The sequence below is a fragment of the Microcebus murinus genome, chromosome 6 (assembly GCF_040939455.1).
Source record: "Microcebus murinus isolate Inina chromosome 6, M.murinus_Inina_mat1.0, whole genome shotgun sequence".
In the NCBI taxonomy this organism is placed as follows: domain Eukaryota; kingdom Metazoa; phylum Chordata; class Mammalia; order Primates; family Cheirogaleidae; genus Microcebus; species Microcebus murinus.
Window position 1 is genome coordinate 109,479,584 of NC_134109.1, and position 27,879 is coordinate 109,507,462.

The window sequence follows — 27,879 nt, forward strand, 5'->3', positions numbered from 1 at the left end:
GCGCAGCGGGGCTGTGGGGTGGCGGGGGGACTCACGGAGGCCCCCTGGAGTTCCCCCCCAAAACCAGCCACCCTAAAAGTAGAGGCACAGGGACAAGAAATTGCCTCTGGAAAGTCGCCTTCCCTGAGGCTCAAGGCTCCCGGCTCCCAACTCCATTTCACTCTTCTGAGTTGGGGCTCGAAGGCCTGTCACAGACCAGCCAGTAAGCATCTTAATGTCCCCTCTCACCTGTGCTAGGCACGCCTCAGCCCCTAACACTACGGGCCACCCAGTCCTCCCAAGTCCACCAGACATAAGAACCAATGGTGTCTGAAAATGTATTATTTTTTATTTAAGCACAAAAATTGAGACATATACATTTGTACATGAAGAAAAAATAACCAGAAAGGACTTTACAAAATCCTTGTCGCTGCCCTTATCCAGGGATTCAGGGCCTGCCCCAGCTGGCAGACAACCTGAGGGCTGCCTCAGGGTGGGCCCAGGTCCGAGAGGCAGGGGGTGACCAGCTTTGTGAGAACTCCTGTAGCCTCTGGAGGACAAAGTGCAGGTTCTGACGATGGTCTCCTAGGTGCATGTCACAGAAACACAGCTCCTGAGGAATCCCCAGGGTGAGTGGAAGGTGACCTAGACTCAGGGAATGGGGAACCCATCGCAAGGTGTCCCATCAGTGCCTCAGTCCTGCATCAAGGATGCAGCTCTGGACTGACTCCTGCTGCCCTTCCTAGTCACACAAGCCAGATAATGCTGGGGATGGGGGGTGCAAATTAAGGCCAAGGCAGAAGGCAGCAGACCCTCAGGACAAGAGGAAGTCAAAACAAACAGTACCAGGACAGTCAGACCCCACCCTCCTGGACAACTGCCAACAGCTGGGCAGGACAACTTAGGGTTGGCCAGTGTCCTCCTGTCTCTCCCCATCCCCAAACCCCAACCAACCACAGTGCACAAGGTGCTGCCCACGGCAGGAGGGTACAGGGGCCTAAAGGGCTGTGAATCTATCAGTGAGGAACACGAGGCAGGGGAAGCCTGGAGACCCCCAGAGAGATCTGGGAACAGAGCCATCCACCTGCTCAGACTGCAGCTCCCCTAAAGTGAAGCGCGTGGGAAGGTTATCCCAGCCTGGGCAGGAAGGACAGGGCTGCGGAGCCAGATTCAGGCCACGCCTGCTGGGGGAGGAGTGGAGTCTCAAGACCCTGGCAGAAAACTCCAGCTGGAGTGATCCCAGGTCAGCTAGCGATCCCAAGTGTGTGGGGGTGTCTGTGAGTGTACAGGGGAAGAGAACTTCAGTCCCACTGCTTCTGGAGAGACAAAAGAATCCTACCAAACCACCACTAGAGAAGAAAAGACAGTTTTTGTTTTTTTTTTTTTCTTCTGTGTAAAAAAAGTCCCTGTCCCTCCCTTCCCTTCCAGGGAGAGCTGGTTGCTGAGGAAGGAGGAAGAGCCACAGTGAGACCTTCACCAGGTCTGTGCTGGGCAGAACCACTGCATAAGGCACCCACGGAAAGTGCAGCTCAGAAGGCAGGTGAGAGGATAGGCGAAGGTAGAGGCAAGAGAGTAAAGAGGATTAATTCCCCTGGAAGGCTCCTCGGGCCGCAGATGAGGCCGCACTGCGGAAGGTTCTGTTGCTGAAGATGCCCTGGGAAAACTCCTCCTGGGCCTGCTGGAAGCTGGCCCCCGTCCGGCGGTACAGGGAGTGCACCTGGGGAAGGAAGGGAGGTGAAAGGAGCCCACCAGGAACCCTGCCATCCAGGTTATACTCTCAGAGGGGTCACCAGGAGCCCAACACTGCCTGACCCCACTCCCCCAGAGCCTTGGGGAAAGGTGCTGCATCTTTGGGGGCCCAGGAGACGCAGCTGCGGTGGTAAAACATCTTGTGGCAAAAGCAGGAGACAGGTGCCTGCTTCCTCAGGTCTGCAGTCACCCAGACCCCAGCACTCACCCGCTTCAGGAGGAAGAGTGAGAGCACGGCACAGAGGGTAAAGAAGCCGGCCACCACCATCATGATGACTGACACGGCCAAGGACTCTTCCTTCAGCGTGGACAGGGCTGCAATCCAACCACTACAAAGGAAAGAAGCCAGAGGGGGCAAAGTGGGAGTGGGTCCCCCAGGAGTCCCCACGAGGGGCTCTTCTCCATGTGGCTGCTGTGTCCTGACCACCACCTCAGCATCGCTGAGCGCAGGGAGCCCTGAGACCCAGAGCTCTTACCCGTGAGAGCCCAGGCCTCCATGAAGGCTCATAGAGCCACACTGCCCCAGCGTGTCCTCCCCCAGGGCCTCAGAGATAGATTCACATGGGGAATCTTCTGGCTGTATGAGGTCTAGAGGGAGGATGTGGTTGCTGCCTATATGGAATCAGGAGGAACACTGGGTGGGCCTTTTCCTGCTGCTTTGGGGTTGGGGGCATGGAAAGTCTGGCTGCTCGCTCCTAAGTATCTGCCCTCTTAGGGCAGGAAGACCACTGGCCAACCTGTTGCATTCATGTTGTCACCTCAGCTCCTCCCGCCAGTTACCTCCTGATGACCCTTAGTTGTCCTCATCTGTAAAAGGGTATCCTCACATTTCCTGATTTCAACTTACTATGAAGCTACAATAATCAAAGCCATGTGGGACCTGCATAAGGACAAACATAGATCAATGGATCAATGGAATAGAACTGAGAGTCCAGAAATAAACACATACATCTGTGGTCAATTAATTTTTGACAAGGGAGCCAAAACCTTTCAAAAGAGAAAGAACGGTCTCTCCAACAAATGTACTAGAACAACTGGATATCCACATGCAAACAAATGAAGTTAAATCCTTACTTTAACCATATACAAAAATTAACTTAAAATGGATCAAAGACTGTTTCTCCAAAGAAGATATACAAGTGACCAACATCATTAGACATTCAGGAAATGCAAATCGAAACTATAATGAAATGCAATGAAATACCACATCTCTAGTTGGCTATAATTTTTTTTTTTAAAAAAAGGGAAAAAAAGGAGGCTGGGCACAGTGGCTCACACCTGTAATCCTAGCACTCTGGGAGGCCAAGGCAGGCAGATCGCTCAAGGTCAGGAGTTCGAAACCAGCCTGAGCAAAAGCAAGACCCTGTCTCTACTAAAAATAGAAACAAATTAATTGGCCAACTAAAAATATAAAGAAAAAATTAGCTGGGGCCAGCCACGGTGGCTCATGCCTGTAATCCTAGCACTCTGGGAGGCTGAGGTGGGCGGATTGCTTGAGGTCAGGAGTTCGAAACCAGCCTGAGCAAGAGTGAGACCCCGTCTCTACTATAAATAAAAAGAAATTAATTGGCCAACTAATATATATAGAAAAAATTAGCCAGGCATGGTGGCACATGCCTGTAGTCCCAGCTACTTGGGAGGCTGAGGCAGGAGGATCGTTTGAGCCCAGGAGTTTGAGGTTGCTGTGAGCTAGGCTGACTCCATGGCACTCACTCTAGCCTGGGCAACAAAGTGAGATTGTCTCAAAAAAAAAAAAAAATAATAATAATAATAACTTGAAATAGCTCCTGAAAAAAGAACAAGAAAAATAAGAAAAATGATAATTAAAAAAAAAAAATTAGCCAGGCACGGTGGCACATGCCTGTAGTCCCAGCTACTCAGGAGGCTGAGGCAGAAGGATTGCTTGAGCCCAGGAGTTTGAGGTTGCTGTGAGCTAGGCTGACTCCACAGCACTCTAGCCAGGCAACAGAGCGAGACTCTGTCTCAAAAAAAAAAAAAAAAAAGTTTCAAAAAAGGGTTAAAAGGAAAATAACAAACATTAGTACTATCATTATGTCTTCCAAAAAGCACATGTGAATGGTTTGAATGTGCCCCCCCCCAAAAAAAAAAAACAATGTGTTGGAAATTCAATCCCCAATCTAACAGTGTTGGGAAGAGGGACATAATTGGAGGTATTTAGGTCATCAGGGCTCCACCCTCAGGAATGGATTAATGCCACTTATAAGACGGGTGGGGCTTCACCTTCAATCTCTTGCTCTCTCTTACCATGTGATTCCTTCCACCATGTTACGATATAGCAAGACGGCCCTCAATAGAGGCAGCCTCTCAGTCTTGGACTTACCAGGCTCCAGAACCATTAACCAAATAAACTTCTATTGTTTATAAGTCACCCAGTCGGGCGTATTCTGTTATAGCAGCACAAAATGGACCAAGACAGTTGGTGAGGACGTGGAGAAACTAGAACCCACACCTATTGCTAGTGGGAATGTAAACTGGTTCAGCCGCTGTGGGAAATAGTTTGGTGGTTCCTTAATTAAACAGACCAGGCACACTGGCTCACGACTGGAATCCTAGTATTCTGGGAGGCTGAGGTGGGAGGATCACTTGAGGTCAGTAGTTCAAGACCAGCCTGAGCAAGAGCAAGACCCTATCTCTACCAAAAGTAGAAAAATTGGCTGGGTGTAGTGGCATGCACCTATAGTCCCAGCTTGAGCCCAGAAGTTGGAGGATGCAGTGAACTATGATGATGCCACTGCACCCCAGTCTGGGTAACACAGCAAGACCCTATCTCAAAAAAAAATTGAGTCAAACTCATAAGCATGGAAAAAAAAAACTTGTACACAAATATTCATAGCAGCACTATTCACAATGGTAAAAAGATAGAAATAATTCAAATGTCTATCAATAAATGGATAATCAAAATACAGGATATCCAGGCTAGGTGCAGTGGCTCACACCTGTAATCCCAGCACTTTGGGAAACTGAGGCAGGATGATTGCTTGAAGCTAGGAGTTTAAGACAAGCCTGGGAAACATAGTGAGACCCCACCTCCACAAAAAATTTTTAAAAATTAGTAGCTGGGCGTGGTGGCACGCATCTGTAGTCCCACCTACTCGGGAAGCCGTGGCAGGAGGATCACTTGAACCCAGAAAGCTATAGTGAGTTATGCTCATGCCACTATACTTGAGCCTGGATAACACAGTGAGACCTTGTCTCTTTCTTTTCTTTCTTTTTTTTTTTTGAGATAGTCTCGCTTTGTTGCCCAGGCTAGAGTGAGTGCCGTGGCGTCAGCCTAGCTCACAGCAACCTCAAACTCCTGGGCTCAAGCGATCCTCCTGCCTCAGCCTCTTGAGTAGCTGGAACTACAGGCATGCGCCACCATGCCTGGCTAATGTTTTCTATATATATTAGTTGGCCAATTAGTTTCTTTCTATTTATAGTAGAGACGGGGTCTCGCTCTTGCTCAGGCTGGTTTTGAACTCCTGACTTCGAGCGATCTACCCGCCTCGGCCTCCCAGAGTGCTAGGATTACAGGCATGAGCCACCATGCCTGGACCTCCTTTTTTTTGAGACAGTCTCACTCTGTTGCCCAGGCTAAAGTGAGTGCCGTGGCATCAGCCTAGCTCACAGCAACCTCAATCTCCTGGGCTCAAGTGATCCTCCTGCCTCAGCCTCCTGAGTCGCTGGGACTACAGGCAAGTGCCACCATGCCCGGCTAATTTTTATATATATGTGTGTGTATTTATTTATTTATATTTTAGTTGTCCAGCTAATTCCTTTCTATTTTTTTTAGTAGAGACGGGGTCTCGCTCTTGCTCAGGCTGGTCTTGAACTCCTGAGCTCAAATGATCCTCCCACCTTGGCCTCTTGGAGTGTTAGGATTACAGGTGTGAGCCACCACACCCTGCTGAGAAGTTGCCTCTTAAAAAAAAAAAATACAAGATACCTATGCAATAGAATGTTATTCGGCCATAAAACAAATGAAGTAGGCCGGGCGCGGTGGCTCACGCCTATAACCCTAGCACTCTGGGAGGCTGAGGTGGGCGGATTGCTAGAGGCCAGGAGTTCGAAACCAGCCTGAGCAAGAGCAAGACCCGTCTCTAACTATAAATAGAAAGAAATTAATTGGCCAACTAATATATATAGAAAAAATTAGCCGGGCATGGTGGCACATGCCTGTAGTCCCACCTACTCGGGGAGGCTGAGGCAGGAGGATCGCTAGAGCCCAAGAGTTTGAGGTTGCTGTGAGCTAGGCTGACGCCACGGCACTCGCTCTAGCCTGGGCAACAAAGCGAGACTCTGTCTCAAAAAAAAACCAAAAAAAACAAATGAAGTAGTCAAAGTTTATGTTGGGTGAGAAAATTAAATTTAAAAAAAGTAAATAAAAATAAATAAAGTACTAACGCATAGTACAACATGGATAAACCCTGAAAACATTATGCTAAGTGAAGGAAAGCAGACAGGAAAGGCTACATATTTTACGATTCCATTTATACGAAATTTCCAGAATAGGTAAATCCATAGAAACAGAAAGCAGTGAAACGATTGCCAGGGGTTTGGGTAAGGAAGAAATGAGGAGTGCCTGCTTACTACATATGGAGTTTCTTTTTTTTCTTTTTCTTTTTGAGACAGAGTCTTATTCTGTTGCCCAGGCTAGCGTACTGTGGCATTAGACTAGCTCACAGCAACCTCAAACTCTCAAACTCCTGGGGTTAAGTGATCTTCCTGCCTCAGCCTCCCGAGTAGTTGGGACTACAGGTGCTCACCACCACCACACCCAACTAACTTTTTGTTTCTGCTTTTGCCTAGCTAATTTTTACTTTCTTTTTTTTTTTGAGACAGAGTCTCACTTTGTTGTCCAGGCTAGAGTGAGCGCCATGACATCAGCCTAGCTCACAGCAACCTCAGACTCCTGGCCTCAAGCAATCCTGCTGCCTCAGCCTCCCAAGTAGCTGGGACTACAGGCATGCGCCACCATGTCCGGCTCATTTTTTCTATATATATTAGTTGGCCAATTAATTTCTTTTTATTTATAGTAGAGATGGGGGTCTCGCTCTTGCTTAGGCTGGTTTCCAACTCCTGACCTCGAGCAATCCGCCCGCCTCGGGCTCTCAGAGTGCTAGGATTACAGGCGTGAGCCATGGTGCCCGGCCTAATTTTTCTATTTTTAGTAGAGATGGGGTCTTGCTTTTGCTCAGGCTGGTCTCCAACTCCTAGTCTCAAGTGATCCTCCTGCCTCGGCCTCCCAGAGTGCTAGGATTATAGGCTCCCACTGTGCCCAGCCTGGAGTTTCTTTTTGGGGTAATAAAAATGTTCCAGAACTAAATAGTGGTGATGACTGCATAACATTGTAAATATACTAACTAGAGTTGTATAGTTTTAAATGGTTTCAGTGGTAAATATAATGGTAAATTTTATGTTATGTGTATTTTATAATTTAAAAAGGGGGATTATACCTATCCACCCATGGATGTTGTGAGGTTCCCCTAGAAAATGGTCACAGAGGGCTTTGGAAAGGCATTAGGAGACTGCAGAGCTCACTGAGGTAGACCCGGCAGGACAGTGAGGGCAGAGCCAGGGTCAGAACTCGAGAGTCCTGATTCCCAGACAGGTGCAAACAGCAGTCATGAGTCATAGCTCTTCCACCAGGACCTCACATAGGGCAACAAACGACGGAACTGAGTCATTGGTCAAAAGGGGCCAGATTAGAGAAGGAAGAGGGGTGGTAGGAGAGCAGTGTGCACTTGCTCGGAGGGCAAGGGGAGGCAGGCCTCCTCTGCCCACTGCTCTGGACTTGCCAGCTCCGCCAGAGAGAGGGGACAACAAAATAGTGTGAGCCCTTCCAGGCTCAGGCACTCTGCCAAGTGTCAGCCTGACCTTTCTGCAATGCTCCCTGTGCACTGGGGCAGAAAGTAAACATCAGCCATCAGCTTTTCTTTTGCGATTAATTTTGAGCTGAGGACTGAAGTGCCCAGGAAACTCAATCCAGCCACATGCTCAAAGAGAGCAGGAGCAGCGGGAAGGAGCCTGTCCAGGGGAGGCTAGGGCCCCGTCTCCTGAAGTTACAAGGCCTCTGGGAAAAGTCACAGTTTAGGGTCTGTCATGCACCAGCCTCCAGGTTGTGGCAGGAGTAGAGGCTGCGACGCAGGGCACAGCTCTGCGAGCCTAAAGAGCCAAGCTAAGTTTGCCCACAAGACCCCAGAAAGTGGAGAGTGAGGAAAGAGTGCGTGGCTACGGGAGAGGAGGCACAGGCAGATCTGAGCCGGCCCACCCAGTTCTCTCAGTTCTTTCCCTGCCGCAGGGGAAGTGGGTTATCTGCTGGTCTCGCTGGGAGCTAAGAAACGGGAGAGAGGCTGAGCCCTACATGCAAAGCCTAATTCCCTCTGTGATGCCCCAAGTCTTACCTGTCCCCCAGGCCAGGGATGCCAACCAACTGGATGACATAGATCCCTATTTGACAAAAAAATACAAAGAAGAACACGAAGAAACTGAAAGAGTTGTCGGACCTGTAGAGAGAGAGAGGGAAAAAGAAGTCACAAAAGGTCTTGGGCCATGCTCCTCAGCATTTCTTACTTGGGGACATCTCTCCTTACCAGGAGCCAGGAGGCATGATAGGCAAGGGAAAGAGCCTCAGGGGACCAGCCACACTGTCCGTAAGGACACACACATGGACATGTGCCACCATAGTCAAGAAGGGCTTGCCCTTCACTGCCCTCCAGTTTAAAGAGTCAGTGTTCGACCCCTCTTCAAAGAGCTGATAAAGTTGCTTCCCCAAAAGACAGCATAAAAACCAACCACTCCCTCTACCAGAGTGCTTATTTGCATTTCGTAACAGGCAAGAAACTCTAAGTCAAAGGCGTAAATCTCTAATAATAAAACTGTACACCTGGGTGGAAAAAAAGATATTCAGGGACTAGGGAACACAGGACAGAAGTCCTCAAGGGCTGAGCCCCTCCACCTCTGTCCTACAGCAGAGTACAGTGGGGGTGCAGCGCCTACCCCACCCCCTTCCCTTTCCCCTTCCTGCCCTGAAAGCATCAATCCTCAGGGACAATTCCAAAATCCCCAGGGTCTGTAAGGGTCTCCATTGATGCTAACAGTACCTGTTCTAAGTGTTGGTGAGACTAGTATCGACATCGTCCTGAGTATGGGCGGGTGCCCGAGTTATCAAGGAGCATAAATAAGGACAGATGAGCCACTGAGAGCACCTGACACCCTCTGAGAAGCACACCTCAGAGCTGCAGAAGGGGGCTTCCTAAAGAGGGTCCCCTCCCTCTTCCCAGTAATGGAAATGCCATGGCACCAGCCAGACTGGGGCAGTGGGATGGCAGGTAAGGCTTCTTATCCCATCTGCTCTGGCTATGGGGGAGAATGGGAAAGTGCGTTTCTCTGCCATTCTATTCTGCTCGAAGACTAGGGCAGGGCCTAAGGGCCCACAGCCCTTAGCCTGCTAGCTGGGATGCAAGCCAAACACTCGCCCCTTGCCCCAGCCCCACTTACCTAAAGGCCTTATAGATGGGTCGGTACCAACAAAGGAAGGCACAGGGGGTGAAGATGACAAACCATAGGATCGAGAGGCCAAAGTCCACTCCCCTGGAGCTGTTGCCTGAGAACCAGGCCATGCAGGCAAGCAGGTTCAGAAATAGAGTCACGGAATGCACTGGGGAAGGGAAGAGGGGAGAGATATGGCTGTGCCAAGGCGGCTGACGGGCTCCCCAACATCTCTCCCTAGGAGAGGTGAGGTCCATGCTGTCAGGGCAGCTGCAGAAATAGAGAACCTTGGTCTGCACCTAGGCAGGGTTAGTTCCCAAATCCTAGTTTTCTGGGATCTCAAAACCAGGGATCCATCTAAGTTCCCAAGAGGTGATGGGACAGTCCAGGCATTTGGGGGGGTGGGAGGGGAAGAGGGCTGCAGACCCAGGGCTGATCCTTGGGGAATGGAGTCTTTCTCTCAGCAAGTCTTCTCCCTGGCCCTGGATGGCCCACAGTGGAGCTACAGGGAGCATCTTCTTCCCTGTCCCCTTGGGGCCTGTCGGGAGGGGAGGCCTTCAGCTGAGGAGGGCCTTTTAGTGTAGTGATCTCCACAGGGACTTAGAAGTCTCTGGCTAGTCCCACACCGCCTGATCTGTGGTCTGGACTGTCCCTTTCGAGGAGGTTCTCAGACATGGAGTAGCCGGTGGGCAGACGGCACCTCCCCAAGCCAGCGCAGGCACTGAGGAAGGGTGGGGTCTGCACAGGGCAGCCGGAGCAGAGATGTGGCTCGCAAGTCTTGCCCATTTCCCCTGTAAGCTCAGAGGGCAGGCTGGGACTCACACATCCAGAGATAGTAGAGCATCTTGCATATCCGCTGGTAGTCGGCAGGGATCTCGGTGGAGAAATCCTGGTAGAAGCAGGGCTTGACAGGGCACCATGAGGGCAGTGGTGGCCAGTTGTTCTCTCTCACTGTGTGGAAAGAACAAAGAACAACAAGGTGAGGGCCCAGCTTCAGAAGCAGTATTGGCCGGGGACAGTGGCTCACACCTGGAATCCCAAAACTTAGGGAGGCCCAGGCAGGAGCTTCGCTTGAGGCCAGAAGTTTGAGACCAGCCTGAGCAACATAGCGAGACCCTGTCTCTATAAAAAATAAGAAAAATTAGCCAGACTTCATGGTATGCACCTATACTCCTAGCTACCCAAGAGGCTGAGGCAGGAGAATCACTAGAGCCTAGGAATTCAAGGTTATAGTGAGCTATGATTGCTCCACTACACTCCAGCCTGGGCAACGTAATGAGAGCCTGTGTCTAAAAAGAGAAAAAAAGGCCGGGCGCGGTGGCTCATGCCTGTAATCCTAGCACTCTGGGAGGCCGAGGAGGGTGGATTGCTCAAGGTCAGGAGTTCGAAACCAGCCTGAGCGAGACCCCATCTTTACTAAAAATAGAAACTAGGCTGGGCGCGGTGGCTCACGCCTGTAATCCTAGCACTTTGGGAGGCGGAGGTGGGCAGATTGCTCGAGGTCAGGAGTTCAAAACCAGCCTGAGCAAGAGCGAGACCCCGTCTCTAACTATAAATAGAAAGAAATTAATTGGCCAACTAATATATATAGAAAAAAAAATCAGCCGGGGATAGTGGTGCTTGCCTGTAGTCCCAGCTACTCGGGAGGCTGAGGCAGCAGGATCGCTTGAGCTCAGGAGTTTGAGGTTGCTGTGAGCTAGGCTGACGCCACGGCACTCACTCTAGCCTGGGCAACAAAGTGAGACTCTGTCTCAAAAAAAAGGACTAATTGACCAACTAAAAATATATATACAAAAAATTAGCCAGGCATGGTGGTGCATGCCTGTAGTCCCAGCTACTGGGGAGGCTGAGGCAGAAGGATAGCTTGAGCCCAGGAGATTGAGGTTGCTGTGAGCTAGGCTGACGCCACGGCACTCACTCTAGCCTGAGCAACAAAGTGAGACTCTGTCTCAAAAATATAAAAAGAGAAAAAAGAAAGCAGTACCAGCATCAAGGAGTGCACCCACACTAGCAGTTTATGGCCCAAACCAGGGCTTCAGAGCAGTTCCAGCAACCTGGGCTTGGGCGTGTATAGAGCATGGTATGGAATGGAAAAGGATAATGGGACCCAAAGAGACACCCAGAAGCTCACTCCAAGATAATGGACCCCAAATGCACTGGGAAATACAGAGAGCTGAACAGCCTAAGTGATTATTTTTAACAACTAGCCCATAAGTGTGACAACTCAGGTCATCATCATGAAAAAGGAATTGGGAGACCAATGCCCTTATGCTATCAAACAGCTTAGAGCTGAAAGGAGTGCAGAGAGAATCCACATCCATTAGAACCACACTGCAGGCCTCCTGACTTGCAACTTACTGCTCTCCCCTGGGACTGACACCCTTTTGAGATGATCGAGCTCCACAGAGCTCCCAGGCTGCCCAGGAAGCAGGCGGCCAGGGTGAGTGCAGGGAGGGCCCAACGTGCAGGGCTCAGCACACTCTCCTGTGCCAGGCAGGGCGGCCCCAGGCCCTAGCAGCCTCACTTACCATGCAAGTTGGCCACAGTGTTCTGTAGCTCCCGCTCCTTGCGTTCAAGCTCGGCAGCTTTTCTGTCCAGTTCTTCCTGTTGCCGAAGCAGGCCTGCCTGGGCTGCAGATGCCACGGCCTAGAGGGAAGAGGGGAGGCAGCCGGACACAAGAAAGAGTGTCAGCCCGGGCAGGCAGGAAGAAAGGCCTCACCCCAGGGAGGGGAAGCCAGCAGGGCATCCCAGATGCAGTCCCTGTCCACAGAGTGTCTAGGCTTCCAGAAGCCACCAAAGAGAGGCTAAGAGGACCTATGTCCCACTGCTCCCACACCACTCTGGCCTCTTGGCCATTACCAGGCTCTCCTCTCCCCTCATCCCTAAACTTGAGCTAGGAAAACCAGGCCCAGTGGCTTCCCCTCCCCTTCCCACACTGCAATCCTGGCAGAGTTCAGTGAGAGTGAGCTTTGGTGACAATGGCAAAGGGGAAAAGACTTCACAAGAGACTAACCTGTACTCAGAGACCCGAGCCTCATTCGAAGAGCCGGGTGCGTGTGTGAAGGGGGACAGTGCGCCAGCAGTGAGCACAGCCCGGGACCGGGATCGGTATGAGCTCCTGCCCCTGCTCTGTCCAGGAGCTGCCTCCCAGGTTCTCCCTGAACTGTAACTCGCTATAGCCCAGGACAGCCCCTTACGCGTGGCCCTGCACACTGGCTTGTCCGGCATGCAGAGTCCAAGCTCATCTCCGCTTCAGGCAGAGCAGGGTCCCTGAGTGAGGCAGTGAGGGGACTATTACGTGTGGCTGAGCAGACCTGGGGCAGAACCCTGCTCCTGCTGGCCACTGCCACTGTTTGGACCAAGTTCCTCCTAGAGAATAAGATTACAGTCCTTTTTTAGGGAGCAGGTATCAAGCTGGTCATCTTGTAAGATGACAAACCAGGTGTGTTTGTGTGTACACACGTACACGCACCCGCACACAAACCTCTCCCAAAGGAGTTATCCAAAGACCTACGGTTGCCTTCAGGAGGTGAGTTGCAGACACAGGGGGCAGAAGCAGGAGCAGAAGTGACCACGCTGGGCGTCTCAGCCTCCTCTCCCCAGTCTGCGACTTTAGTTGAGTGGGCCCCAGACCCCCACAGCCCACCACCCAGCTGAGTGTAAAGGCAGTCCTGCACATCAGGCCGGCCTCACCTGCACAGGTTCTAGGGCCTGGGAGAGGCAAGGCTCCAGGCACCTGCCCTCCCCATGCTCATCTACACTTGGCCTACCTGTGGAAGCTTTCGCATGTAGCTGTCTCTGAGAATACTATCTCCGCCTAGTAGCATCTGCCTCTCTGAGAACTCGCTCACTGCCAGGAATCGAGTAGGCAGGAACTTGCTGGCCTGTCTAAGCAGGGGCTGCAACACACAACTCCACTGTGGGTCCCGCTCATGGGGGGCTGCGAGGAGCGTGGGGTGGGGCGGGGTGGGGCAGTGAGGCAGGTAAGACTCACCGTATTTGGTGAATGGGGAAGGGAAATAGGAAGGGAGGTAGGAATTAGTAAGGTTAAAAAAAAGAGATTCAGGTCCCCAAGGGAGAGAGAATAAGCCAAAGACCCGATGAGGACCCGGAGGGGCACAGCAAGGAGAAATGCTGTCTCTGGAGACACCAAGGGCCCTGGCCTGCTAGAGCTTATTTTTTGGTGGTGGCGGTGGGGTGAGGATATCAGAGCAGCCTCTCCGCTCACGAGTGACTAGCTCCAAAAGGATTGGCCCCTGGAAGTGGAGCCAGGGATGAAGGCTCTCTACCCGCCCCCAAGCCTCAGGGCCCAGCTACTGGTCCGGGTGACTCCCTCACTGATAGGAGAGGCCAAAGGGTTCCTCGTCAGCCGTACCTGGGGGGTTGGCTGTGTTGGTTCCACTGAGGGCTGGAGAACCGCCGGCTGTGAGGGCCCAGGGAGTTGTGTGACAGGAACCGGAACCGTTGTCGCTGCATTTGTCTGTGTGGGACAGACAAAAGGAAGGAAGGGACTGGGACGCCACTGGTTGGCAAGCAGGAGCAAACCCACAGCAGAGTCAGTGAGGGCCCTCCCTCTGGGCCCGCACTGCGCCTTCCGCTGCAGCTTCTCAGCCCACGTGCCTCAAGTTCACGGTGCTATGACCCAGCACCCCTGGCCTCCTCAGGAAGGGGCCAAGACCATGGATGCAAAGAGAACTTCAGAGAGGCTTTGGTGACTTTCCCATCCTCACCCCACCCCGAGGAGTTCAGGTTAGATCGTCTCTGAAGACTCAGCTTCCCAGAGCTGCTCCTGTCTGTGCCAAGGCTCCTTGCCCCAGAGCCCAGCACCAGCCCAGAGGAACCCTGCACGCAGAAGGAAGGCATGCTCACCAACCTCTGAGAAGGGGTTGAATTCAGCCAGGCCACCCTGCGGGGCATTGGTCAGCTGGGTCACAGAGGGGTCCTGAGAAGGTGAAAAAGAGCCATTAGACACCGAGGAGAGGAGAGAACGCTGGTTCAAGTAAGGCTGCAGTGCCCCGCCCAGCCCTGAGAAGCTTCTCCCGAAGGCTCCTGTGCCCACCCTGCCGCGCCACAGCTGCAGTCCCTCTCCCTTCTGGAAAAGGTTCAGCCCCACTGACTTTCCAGAAGAGACCCAGTTTACACCTGAGGCCTCAGCACAGACACCACACAGGTTCTTGTTAGTGGCCCATACAGATTCAAAATGGTTCCTAATATTTACCTCCAGGGAGTGGCTTGTTCTTTTTTTTGGGGGGGAGGCAGGTGAATGGAGTGGTAAGGGTAGAGACTGCCTCTTCAGTGTATAGCCTTTCTGTACTGCTTTGTTATTCTACAGAAAGCATTTAATTCCTCTTATTTTTATTATGTGTTATTTTTAAATTTTTTTTCTAATGCCACAAAATCCTAATATTTATTTATTTTTGAGACAGGGTCTCACTCTGTCATCTAGGCTGGAGTGTCGTGGCCTCATCATAGCTCACTATAACCTCAAATCCCTGGGTAGCTGGGACTACAGGCGCAAGCCACCATGTCCAGCTAATTTTTTTCTATTTTTAGTAAAGACGGGGTCTCACTCTTGCTCAGGCTGGTCTCAAACTCCTGAGCTCAAGTGATCCTCCAGCCTTGGCCTCCTACAGTGCTAGGATTACAGGCATGAGCACCAAGCCTAGCCCTTCTTCTTCTTCTTCTTTTTTTTTGAGACAGAGTCTCACTTTGTTGCCCAGGCTAGAGTGCCCTGGCATTAGCCTAGCTCACAGCAACCTCAAACTCCTGGGCTCAAGCGATCCTTCTGCCTCAGCCTCCTGGGTAGCTGGGACTACAGGCATGCGCCACCATGTTTGGCTAATTTTTTCTGTATACTTTTTGTTGGCCAATTAATTTCTTTCTATTTTTAGTAGAGATGGGGTCTCACTCTTGCTCAGGCTGGTTTTGACCTCCTGACCTTGAGTGATCCTCCTGCCTCGGCCTTCCAGAGTGCCAGGATTACAGGCGTGCGCCAATGCACCCAGCTCCTTCCTCTTATTTTTAAAAGGACAGTCTAAGGTTTTAGAACAAAGACATGCTGCTGGCTACCAGTACCGATTTATTAAATTTATTAATCAGCATACTTGCTAGGAGCAGAGGTATGAAGGGCTCAGATGAAAAGCCAAGAAAATGTTTTTGGTGGGTTTTTTTCTTTTTAGAAAATGCAAGAATGTCCTCAGTACACAGCCTTGTCATGAGTTTTCAATAGTCCCTTTCCCATCTAATCTCTGCATGGGGCTCCCACCATCCCCTTGCCCAAGTGGCCCCCTGCTGGCCTGGGGCAGCCCATCTTCACCCTACCCCAACTCCATCCTGGAAACAGGTGCAGGCCTCAGCTCCAGGGCCACTCCCAGGCTCTGGAAGGAACAGCTGTGAGGGTGGCCAATCTGCTCCTGCCCAAGTCCCTGCACCTCAGCCTCGCCCTGTCCTTCAGGCCCAGCCTCCCCTCCACCGAGGCAATTCTTAAACACAATGCTAACATTAAACAGACCCTCGGAGAGTGACCCCTAAATTTACAGATGTAGAATATGACTATGGTGACAGAACTTGTCCTAGGTCTCAAAAGAGGAGCTCAATTATTCTGAATAAGGAGGAGCTCCTTATTCTGAACATCTATAGAGTTGGAGGTTGGTAATGAATGTCTTTTCTCACAGATTTTATGTATGTGTTTTTATCACAGCTTTATCACAGATACTGACTCTTATCTTCCCACCTGGGCCACAAGTTTGTAGGTGACTCTGTGTCCTACCACCACTGAGACCTTGCCCAGAGCTAGGAACACAGCTAGAACTCGCTCTGTGTCTCTGGATAAACCTTATCCTATGCAAGCTCCCCCACCAACCTTCTCTGCAAAACAGACTGCGGCTATGTCCTTTCTGCTAGACACCACCTCTGCTCTGGCAGCTCCTGCAACTTGGACAAAGTGACAAAGTGAGGTTCAGGAGGCTACCTGATGCTGCAGGCACTGGCCCTGAGGTCATTTCATGGCTGAACAACCAGTAGTTCTCTCCCAGTATTACCCGGCTTCCTGCAAGGAGGATCTGGGGCTTAGTACCTGTTCCCCTTTCAGACTCAGCAAACACCTAGCCATAGCTGAGAGAGAGAGCTGAGGTCAGTGAAAGGAGATTCACCATCCACAGAACTGGTTACTCGAGTCTGAGTCACCAAGAACAGAGGAACAGAGTGGCAGCTCTGGTAGCAGTTTCAGGTGCTAGCATAAATACACCTGGCCAAGGCATACATGTTTAATAGGTCACCTCCAGACCCATAGAGAGATACCATTTCCTTTACCAATGGCAGAAAGAAGGGGATTCTGGGGGTGCAATGGAGATGGCAGGGGTGACAACTCTGTCCATTCTGATCCTTCCTCTTTCTCCTAAACTCTTAACCTGGCCCTTGGACCCCTCACCAGGCTCATCATTAACAGATCCTGTCTCCACTAGTATGCTGGAAACTCTTTGCAGCCAACTGCATCTGTGTCCAGTCCGTACTTTAGTCCCTGGTGCTCGGAGAAGGGCCTGAGGCAGAGCAGCAGCTCCGTGAGTGTTGAGAATACACGCAGCACAACGCCAGCCTGCTCCGGAAGCACGGCCCACATGCTAGGCTGTACAGGAACCGGGGCACCTGCACCACAGCAGCAGCCCGAAGCACCTTGCCTGGAAAGAGGAACCTAAAATACTCTGTGACACATGGGCCTTTCCCCTCTGAGGAAACGGGCTCCTCTGAAAGATGTGGGTGGCTTTAAGAGAAGCTGAGGCCTGGCAAGAAAGGGAGGAAGGAGGAGGGAGTGGGGAAGAGAGCTGACATTTACTGAGTGTCTGCTATGTGCCAAACCACACAATGATGCTGTTGTGAGATTCTTATCACCCTAGTGGCTCACACCTGCAATTCTAGCACTCTGGGAGGCAGACGCAAGAGGATCCCTTGAGGTCAGGGCTTTGAGACCGGCCTAAGCAAGAGCGAGACCCCATCTCTACAAAAAATAGAAAAAATTAGCCAGGCATGGTGGTGCATGCCTGTAGTCCCAGCTACGCAGGAGGCTGAGGCAGGAGGATCACTTGAGCCCAAGAGTTTGAGGTGGCTGTGAGCTAGGCTGATGCCACGGCACTCACTCTAGTCCAGGCAACGGAGTGAGACGCTGTCTCAAAAAAAAAAAAAAAAAAAAAAGGTTGAATAAATAGGCTCCACCACAAAAGGACTCTGACAAGGGCTTCTGCTTGTTTCCTGAGTTTGAAAAGCTAATTCTTGGGGAACACCCTTGGCAAAATAAATATATACAGAAAGTCTTTCCAGCAAGGACCACACTGACCAGCCTTAGTGAGGACCATCAGCTTTTACTCCAAGTCACAAATAGAAAGTCAACAGCATCAACCTCCTTTCCCCTCACCAAGCATCAACTGGCTTTTAAGTGGGTCAAGTAAATTTTTTTTTTTTTTGGAGACAGAGTCTCACTCCGTTGCCTGGGCTAGAGTACCATGGCGTCAGCCTAGCTCACAGCAACCTCAAACTCCTGGGCTCAAGCGATCTTTCTGCCTCAGCCTCCTGAGTAGCTGGGACTACGGGCATGTGCCACCATGCCCAGCAAATTTTTTCTATATATTTTTAGTTGTCCAGCTAATTTCTTTCTGTTTTTGGTGGAGACAGGGTCTCACTCTTGCTCAGGCTGGTCTCACACTCCAGACCTCAAGCGATCTTTCCACCTCGGCCTCCTAGAGTGTTAGGATTACAGGCATGCACCACCGTGCCCAGCCTGGGTCAAGTAATTTAAAAGGATGGTAAGGGCTGAGTTTCACCTATAAAGGAGTAACCTAAAACCCCCTCAGTCCCACTCAGAATGGCTAATGTCCTTCACTGAATTTATAACCAATAAAAAGCTCTTAAACTCTGTTCTTTTCTCATTCAGTAGTTACAGTGTGAGCAACATGCCAAAATGAGCAGGACACACCTCCTGCCCTCCTGGAGTCTGCAATTGGTACCTAGCACGAGTACATACACCCAAAGAGCATGCTAGGGACCACAGCAAGGTTCAGAGACACAACAGGAGGGAGGGAACACATCCTGCAGGGCTTCGGGAAGGCCAAGTCACAGGAGGAAGGAGGAAGACAAGCAAAGGTGGGTCAGCAAGGCCCGCGGCTGCTGCAGGGCAGGGGGACGTTTGGGGGCAGCTGGAGCGTGAGGGTACCAAGACCAGAGGGGCAGGCCAGGTCACGCTGTGGCTCTAGCGTGAAGGGCCATGAAAAACACACTTGTTTGCATTGGTTCGGAAATCTCTTTCCACTCGTTTCACAGGTCCCGGCTATGCCTGAGCTCTGCGACTTTTCCTTGCTTTCCCATCCTGTACTCCACCCAAACACCCAGTGTTAGGTTTATTTAAGGCTTCAAATAAACACGTTAAATAAATACCTCATGGACTGAAAAAACTTAGGGCCGTTCTCTCTAGGAGGCAGAGAGTCACCAACACTTTGGAACCTCTGTGATGTTCTATTTGCTTTGGAGATGCGGCTGTGTGTCACAGAACAAGAAAAGGCAATCATCCCCAGAGTGGTTGGCTGGGTCCTAGGTGCACAGAGAGCCACACTGACGTTGGTTGCTAGCTGACCTGGAAGCTGAGAATCAATCCTCAGGAAATACGACAGAAGCACGTAAAAGTCTGTGCCTGCAATGATACTCACTGCAGCAGGATTTACAATAGGAGAAAAAAGCAGAAAACAAATGTCCAATATCAGAGAGCACAAGTATGTTTTTGGTGCACACTCCCCTTGAAAACCTAAATAGCAATTAAAAACCACAGCTAGACAGCTGTGATGGCGCATGCCTAGAGTCCCAGCTACTCGGGAGGCTGAGACAGAGGATGACTTGAGCACAGGAGTTGTAGACCAGCCTGCAACATAGCCAGTCCCTGTCTCTCTTAACAACAACAACAAAAAAATCACAGCTATGAAGACAGTACAGCAATACAGAAAAGCCTTTATTATATAAATACTAACTTATGATTTTATCAAAAGTACTCATGAGGGCGACTTCTGGGGCACCCCTTTCTTGGGGCCCCAGAACCTCGTCCTAAAAAAAAAAAGAAAACAAAAGTACTCATGAAAAAACACTAGCAGGAAAACACCAAAATAACAATGTTTCTAAAAGACTGGTAGAAACATGGATGACATTTTCTGTTTTCCAAATTTTCTAGAACATAATCATGTTACTTTTACTTTAAAAACACACTTACAGGCTGGGCGCGGTGGCTCAAGCCTGTAATCCTAGCACTCTGGGAGGCCGAGGTGGGCGGATTGCTCGAGGTCAGGAGTTCGAAACCAGCCTGAGCAAGAGCAAGACCCTGTCTCTACTATAAATAGAAAGAAATTAATTGGCCAACTAATATATATATATATAAAATTAGCCGGGCATGGTGGCGCATGCCTGTAGTCCCAGCTACTTGGGAGGCTGAGGCAGCAGTATTGCTTGAGTCCAGGAGTTTGAGGTTGCTGTGAGCTAGGCTGACGCCACGGCACTCACTCTAGCCTGGGCAACAAGCGAGACTCTGCCCCCCCCCCAAAAAAACAAAACAAAACAAAAAAACACACTTACAGGCCGAGCACAGGGGCTCATGACTGTAATTCTAGCACTCAGGAAGGCCGAGGTGGGCAGATTGCTCGAGGTTAGGAGTTCAAAACCAGCCTGAGCAAAAGTGAGACCCCGTCTCTACTATAAATAGAAAGAAATTAATTGGGAAACTAATATATATAGAAAAAATTAGCCGGGCATGGTGGTGCATGCCTGTAGTCCCAGCTACTTGAGAGGCTGAGGCAGCAGGATTACTTGAGCCCAGATCTTTGACGTTGCTGTGAGCCAGGCTGATGCCTAGCTCGCGGCACTCACTCTAGCCTGGGCAACAAAGCGAGACTCTGTCTCAAAAAAAAAAAGAAAGAAAGAAAGAAAGAAATTGGCCAACTAAAAATATATAGAAAAAATTAGCCGGGCATGGTGGTGCATGCCTGTAGTCCCACCTACTTGGGAGGCTGAGGCAGAAGGATCGCTTGAGCCCAGGTTGCTGTGAGCTAGGCTGACACCACAGCACTCAAGCCCGGGCCACAGAGTGAGACTCTGTCTCAAAAAAAAAAAAAAAAAAAAAAGCCCAAGAACTGACCAAACAAGCAAGGACCACTCTTAGGCCTCCCTCTCTGCCACAGACGGCGATGTACAAAATCATCCAGAAAAGCAAGTCTAAACCAGCTGGCCTGGCATTTGAGGCCTTCTAGGGCTGGTACTCTGTTAAGCAGTCTTTCCTCAAATTGAGCCACCTGTCATCTCTTCGCATCACTCTCTATTCACTCCCTATACAAACCATTCCACACCAAGTGCAGGGCTGGAGGCATAAGAAAAAGCCTTGGTTCTGGCCCTTGAGAAGCAAATAACACAGAGAACCAAATGTAAGCCAGGGCAAGAAGTGATGGCACATGGTGCTGTACCAGGATGAGGACAAATGCAGCAAGATCACAGCAGAGCAAGTGACTGAGTTGTCTGGGAGAGGCAGGGAAGACTTTATGAGCTGATATCTGAGTTGGATCTTCAGAAAGAAAAGAAATTTAACAAGCAGTAAAGAGGGAGGGAAGAACAGCATTTGCAAAAGCCACAGAATCTTTAATAAGAGCTTTCACATGTTCAGGCAATGGAAGAAGGTTCTGGAGATTATGGAGTGGGCTACGTGAAGAGAGGAGCCACGAGTATCAGGGAACCAGCCTGCAGAGGTGGGGCCAGGCTGTAGGAGTTTGGACATGACCCTACAGGTAATGGGGAACAACTAGAGACTGCCATGCTCACTCTGACCGCAGTAAGGAGAGTGCAGCGCACATGGGAGGATGATGGTGGGAAGCCTGGCTGGGAAAACAACTGTTGCCATGGGTGACAGATAGGAGTGAACTACAGGATGGCAGCGGGGGAAGGAGGAGAGGGGAGGGACTCCAGAGACCCTCCTCAGGCCAATGCCACAGGCTCAGGAACTCTGTGTTGCCAGGGGGAATGGAAGGACTGCAGGGCAGGAAAGGGAAAGGAAGGAACGAATTGAGAGCCCAAGATAAACGCTCACAGGAGAGGAGGAACAGGCTTTTCAGGGATGGGTGTAGGAGGGTAAGAAGATCTGAGAAGATACAGGGTTGGACTCGAGATACCTGTGGAACATATCTGGTTGGAATGGTTGGGAAGGCCCAGGAGTGAGTTGGAAACACTGGTTTGAAGCTCAGGAGAGAGGTGAGGGCCACAGTACCGGGGTGTGGTGCTATTCTGAAGCCAGAGATGTGAAGGCACAAAGTGAGAACAGGGTTGAGGACAGAACTGCGGGCTACTCCTAAATGTACAAGACAGAAAGTAAAGACAAGCCGAGGTAGGTGAGAGTTATTAGGATTAAAGAGGCCAAGGATGGAGAGAATTTCAAGAGACTAATTGAAATAAGCACATGTGTCACAAGCAGCAGATGTACCTCATGGCTCCCCAAGAGAGCACAGGATCTGAGATGGAGGAGGTGCTGGGTTGCAATTAACAGTGAGCACTTCCTAGCTCCCCTGCAGATCAGGAGCTCTGGCAGGCCACTGACCACGCACTGTGCCCATTTACCTTGGTCTCCTACACAGGCCTGCGGAGCAGCAGTGCCTCAGTGATGTGCGATAACATGTGAGCATATCAAAGCAGCACTTGCTGGACGGGTCACACCTTGCAATGTGCACGGCACTCTTTTCTGAATGAGCAGCAAGTATTCCTTGTTTGTCCTGGTTAAATATTACCATTTCTCTGAACACAGGATTATCCTACACCAAGTGGCACCAAAGACAACTAAGAAGTTGAGAACACAGTTCCTCTCTCTACACACGTTCTTTCTAACGCCCAGCCTAGCTCCATGTGCCATCCATAAAGGTGGGAATACCCCATCTGGAGAGGTGTCTAGAGTCAGAGTTAAGCTATAAGAACACTGCCATTTTCAAATTTCTTGAGACACTGCTCCTGTTATGCAGAAAAGTTCTACCAGGTCCATCTGGTGGGTCCAAGAATTCTCAAAAGTTATAATCAAGCTGGAGCCGACCTTCTCTGGGATGTGGCAAAGCTCCAGTGTCTATGCAGGGAACTTCATGTAACTTTGTTCACACCCAAATCACGTTTCTGCCACCATTTTCTCCTCTCACAGGAGAGTAATGTTCCCAATCCTTGGGAAGCAGCCACACCACTAAGATTATCTTTGAACTGCAAGGAGGCAATGTGTGAGAGTGATATTGTGTGACTTGGCAAATCCTGCACACTGAAAGGCTTCCTCTGTTCGGCATCACCACCTATTCCACGCCCCTCCTCGAGATCACTGCTGTCTGCCCGGGCCAGTCTGGCAGAAGTGCCCAGTGGGAAAGCAGCCCTGGCATTGCCTGGGTGGTCTGATTTCTAGTGGACTGCTGAAAAATGGACAGGACAACGCCCCCTTTAGCTTTCCACCCCTTTGTCCCCTGACGAGACTTAATGAGAAACTTTCGGGAGCAGACACCCTAGATCACAGCAGAGCAGGGAACCACACGCCAAGAGGGCACAGAGCAGAAGCACCATAATGAACAGGGGAATCAGGGCGTGCAGTGGAGGTTGTGAAATCGGCATACTTGCCTTGCCGCTTCCTGCTTCCTCCTAGTTTGGTAAACCTCTACTGCATGCTCTTAACTTTCTGTTCACAGCTCTTACTCTGCAGGAAGTTTTCTAATAATCCCAATTATAACTACATGCAAGCAAGAGGTCATAAAAGTCCACACCCACAGTGCAGGGTGGGGGAACAGGAGCTGGATAAAGAACCTTGGATGAGGAAATCAACTGGGAGTTTCACAGGACCTAAGAGTGAGTAGAAAAAGGGTTCCACAGTTGAATAACTTTGAGAAATGCGGGTTCAAATAAAGCTGAGCAAATAAATGTCTTTTTTGTAGGATTTCTCAGAGCCTTTAACAAACTAACAACAACAACAAAAACTAACAAGCCTTGCTGATCTTTAAGAAAAACAGAATAGGCCAGGAGCAGTGGCTCACACCTGTAATCCTAGCACTCTGGGAGGCTGAGGTGGGTGGATTGCTCAAGGTCAGGAGTTCGAGACCAGCCTGAGCAAGAGCAAGACCCCATCTCTACTATAAATAAAAAGAAATTATCTGGACAACTAAAAATATATAGAAAAAATTAGCCGGGCATGGTGGCACATGATTATAGTTCCAGCTACTTGGGAGGCTGAGACAAGAGGATCGCTTGAGCCCAGGAGTTTGAGGCTGCTGTGAGCTAGGCCGATACCATGGCACTCTAGCCCATGCAACAGAGCGAGACTTTGTCTAAAAAAAAGAAAGAAAAATAGAATAGACAGCAATTCTCTTTTTTTTTTTTTTCCGAGACAGGGTCTCACTTTGTTGCCCAGGCTAGAGTGAGTGCCGTGGTGTCAGCCTAGCTCACAGCAACCTCAAACTCCTGGGCTCGAGCAATCCTGCTGCCTTCAGCCTCCCGAGTAGCTGGGACTACAAGCATGCGCCACCATGCCCAGCTAATTTTTCTGTGTATATTAATTTGCCAATTAATTTCTATTTATAGTATAGACAGGGTCTCGTTCTTGGTCAGGCGGGTTTTGAACTCCTGACCTCGAGCAATCTGCCCGCCTCGGCCTCCCAGAGTGCTAGGATTACAGGGGTGAGCCACTGTGCCCGGCCAGGTAGCAATTCTCAAACCTAACTGACCACAGAACCCTGAGCACTTTTCAGGACTGGCATTACTGAGAACAAATATTGCTTTAAAGTACTGTTTTAAAAAGCACAATAAGGCTGGGTGCGGTGGCTCCCATTCTGTCCTCAGGTAGCCTAAAATATCCCCAAGGCAGTTTAATACCAATGTCTAAGCTTTAAAATCCTTTGAAACAGCACTGTCTTAGGAATGAGACTGTGTCAGCCCCTGCCTACTGCTAAGTAGCTGGTGACTGGCATGTGCCATCCTCATTTCTCAACTCAAGAGGTTAGAATAACAGTTAGCCGTGGATTCTGAACGCTAAGTATGTCTTCGTAATCCAACATTAAATGGGGTGACAGAAAAAAACAACTGCTCTGGAGTCTGACTAGGTGTGACGGGTTCTGAGTCTAGTGCCTCTCTACCCGCGCTCTCCTGAGCTCTGTGCCAACACCCTGGGTAAATGAAGCTGGGCTCACACCCAGTCTCCCAAGGGCTGCACCCTCCCAATGTCCCAGCCGTGGCAGTCAGGGAAGCAGGCACTACCATCTTAAGGAACGGAGTGCAGCTCTGACCAGAAGAAGCAGCTCGGACCTCACATCCAAAGCTGCTTCTCCCCATGCAATTGTGCACCAGGAGGAAAACCCCTGCCTAGGATGAGGAGGAGCAAAATTGCAGCCAGCCAGCTCTCTTCTTCCCACACAGGATTTCCCACCAGATGTGGCTAGTTGACAGGACCACAGCTGCTTCCTGTCTTGCCATATCCTGGGGCTACCTGATGGACAGACCAGACTGTCTTGCTTGAATGCAGAAGTACTTCTACAACAGTTTGCACAGTCATTTCTGGGGCCAGAGATGAGGTTTAAGATTCTCAAGCAGCTATTAATACAGGGCAGAACTGCTAGTACTGGAGAAAAGTTCTATGCATCTTTGGACAGATGACTGCCTCTGATTGTCAGACAGCAGCAGATATTTTATTTCTGATTCTGACAGGACAAAAAAGAAAGAAAGAAAATCATCACACACACCAAAGGGTTACTGAATCTTTACTAAAACACAAACCCCGGTATTATACAGCAGTTTTGTAATTAAAGCAAAACAGGGCCGGGAGAGGTGGCTCACGCCTGTAATCCTAGCACTATGGGAGGCTGAGGCGCGAGAATCGCTCAAGGTCAGGAATTTGAAACCAGCCTGAGCAAGAGCAAGACCCTATCTCTACTATAAATAGAAAGAAATGAGCCAAACAACTAAAAATATATAGAAAAAATTAGCCGGGCATGGTGGCGCATGCCTGTAGTCCCAGCTACTCGGGAGGCTGAGGCAGGAGGATCACTTGAGCCCAGGAGTTTGAGGTTGCTGTGAGCTAGGCTGATGCCATGGCACTCTAGCCCAGGCAACAAAGTGAGACTCTGTCTCAAAAAAATAAAAAATAAAAAATAAAGCAAAACAGTTATCAAGACACTGGAGGAAAAAAATGCAAATGTTCTTTCTTTACTCAACCAATAGAGATGACTGTTTGCCTTACATAAGAGACAAGGTCCTCCCAAAGGCTCTGTCAAGAAGCGTTAAGCTACAAGAGGAATGTTTCGAATTCCCTGACATTACAAGGAACAAGCTACCAGAATTTGCCTTGAGGGCTCCCGTTGGCTAAGACACCTTCTTAGACTGAGAAAGAAGCATAAAACATTCATTCTCCTGACAGCAAATAATTATTTAGTTCAACTCTCTTTTGATTTTGCTCTGACCCTTGGAGGGATTCAAGGTGGGGAAAACTCATGCTGTGGATCGCAGGAAGGACCCTCCAAGGACCTCCCTGACACCTGGAGGAAACTCTGAAGTTGCCAATGACCAAAATAAAAAGGACAAGCCAGATGAGTTAATGTGTCTGGTGACATCCTGACAGAGCAGAACCTCAGGGCTCATAAATCAACCAGTCAGCACAAACAAGCTTCCCCAGAACTGGGTTTGAGCAGACATGAAATAAGAGGCACAGGAGCTCTGGAGCTAAATGGAGTTCCAGCCCTTCCCCATAGAAAAAGAACACCTCTGTGCTCTCAGCAGAAAGGTTTTGGCTTTAAGTAGGAAGACTGTTCAATTGTTTGTTCAAAAGGTCAGGCCATGCTGCCTAAAATGTTTAAGCTTGCTTCACAGTCATAAATACATAATAAATGTGAATATAACATGAAAAACAAAGAAAAAAGTCAGGCCAGATCATAGGTCAGTACATCTCAACTACACTGCTACTACACACAGGTCGGTTAAACTAATGTTCCTTGTGCTTCCAGACTCTTTCAGAACTCTCTCATCTCTCCTCTCTCACTAACTGGGGCTCCCCTATCTGGCCAAAGCCCATTCCAAACGACCCACGGCCAAGGTGTGGAATTCTTATCAAGGCCATTTTTGAACTTGGGCTATCTTCCTACTCTTCTTTTCCAAACAAATCTCACGGCCTTTCCTTCACCTTATACTCTAGTTTGGCTGGTAGTAGTGGTGGTGATGAGAGAAGTATGTGTCTTGGGCTTTTCTCATATTTCTCCATCTCACCAGAGGCTTACACCTCCTTATGTTGCTGTCACTCGCTCTCCTAAGGTCACTCAAGACAGGTGTCTTCCCAAGACTGCAGGAATGTGACAGTCACCTTTTGCTTTTCTCCCTGAAGCTAGGGGATCTCCTTAAGAGTCCGACCATGCCAGCTCGGGTCCCCGTTCCCCGCCCCCTCTGCTGTTCCACCTGCTGCTAGTCCCGCCCCCCAGAACCTACGATACGATAGCCCTCAAAGCCTGCTCTCCCATTGGGCAGATAGCCCGTCCCTCCTACGCCACGTCTCCCGGCTCTGGCTAAAGAGGCCCGGGCGGCGGCCCTTGGCATTAGAGAGAGCTATGAGTTGGGGGCTCTACCTGGAAGGGGTTTACATCCACTGGGTCCGCGAAGGGGTTAGTGTCGAAGGCCGACATGGCGGTCGAGACTGGCGGGTGACCTCAGCGAGCGCTCCTGCCTCCGGGCACCCAGACCCAGCGGCGCTCTGCAGACTCTCCACTTCCGGGAGCGAGGCAGCCGTTCTGGCGCAGGCGCAGCGCCCTCCCAGAGGGGCGTGGCCCGTGGCGTCACAGAGATCCGCCCCGCCCCCTGCCAGCTCTCAGCGGAGCGGCGGGTGGGCTTTCGGCTTCCGTCCACGTCTTCCCTCTGCTGGGCGGGCAATCTGGGGTCCCGGCTGGCAGAGGGACTCGGGCGTCTGAGGCAGGACCGGAGTTCTTCAACTCCCTATCAGTCGGATACCTTTGTGTTTCTAAAGCAAACTCCCAAAAGTGGGACTGGAAACTTAACCCTTCGCTTCCCTTGAGGGCAAATTTGGAAAGTCCCAAACTAGTCCCTGGGCAGAGGACAAGGGTGACCAGTGAAGGGGAGGCCTTGGGAGAATTAGGAAAGAGCTCTGGTGAAAGGACCAAGGCAGAGGGGTTTCTCCTCTGAAGAACGTGCTCTGAGAGAGAGAAATACGAGGACTATTCAACAGCTCTCCACCCGAACTGTGCTGGCCTCTTTTAGGACTTGTCCCTGCTGTCAAGTTTCCTCCTTTTAGGGATGAGGATCCCTGGGCCAAGGCAAGTTTGGGACCTGTGTTGGGATTTGAACCTGGGCATCAAGCATTAATGGAGCGAAGGAGTGCAGCCTCAGGCATGGAGGTGGCTGATTGACTCTCCACAAATCCACCTTATTTATTCAGCTCTGTTGTCACTGAATCCAGCCACTCATTTTTCACCCTGGGCTAGTATAGGGCTGTTAACTGGTCTATAGTTCTTCATGTTGTAACCAGAGATCTGTTTAAGGGGGGCAAAATTATCATGAAACATTCTATTAAAATCTTTCAATTAATTTCAATAAAGGCCCAAATTCTTAGTTTGCCCTTGAGGTCCTACGGAATATGCTCCCTCCTCA

General features: G+C 50.2%; 1 protein-coding gene across 2 annotated transcripts; it reads right to left on the reverse strand.

Annotated features, from left to right (window-relative positions):
* Positions 1-306: 306 nt before the first annotated feature.
* Positions 307-27,038, reverse strand: SCAMP2 (secretory carrier membrane protein 2). Of its 2 annotated transcripts, XM_012735473.3 has the most exons (10): positions 26,844-27,038; positions 14,093-14,161; positions 13,595-13,699; positions 12,990-13,118; positions 11,748-11,865; positions 10,042-10,170; positions 9,229-9,388; positions 8,133-8,234; positions 1,937-2,057; positions 307-1,696 (listed from the first exon to the last, which is right to left on the reverse strand). In XM_012735473.3, exons 1-10 carry the CDS (start codon positions 26,898-26,900, stop codon positions 1,562-1,564), a joined length of 1,125 nt encoding a protein of 374 aa, XP_012590927.1. In that variant the 5' UTR covers positions 26,901-27,038; the 3' UTR covers positions 307-1,561. The 2 variants fall into 2 exon arrangements, with proteins under 2 accessions (XP_012590927.1, XP_012590928.1); XM_012735474.3 differs by lacking the exon at positions 12,990-13,118 and having other exon boundaries at positions 26,844-27,036.
* Between the last annotated feature and the right edge of the window lie 841 nt (positions 27,039-27,879).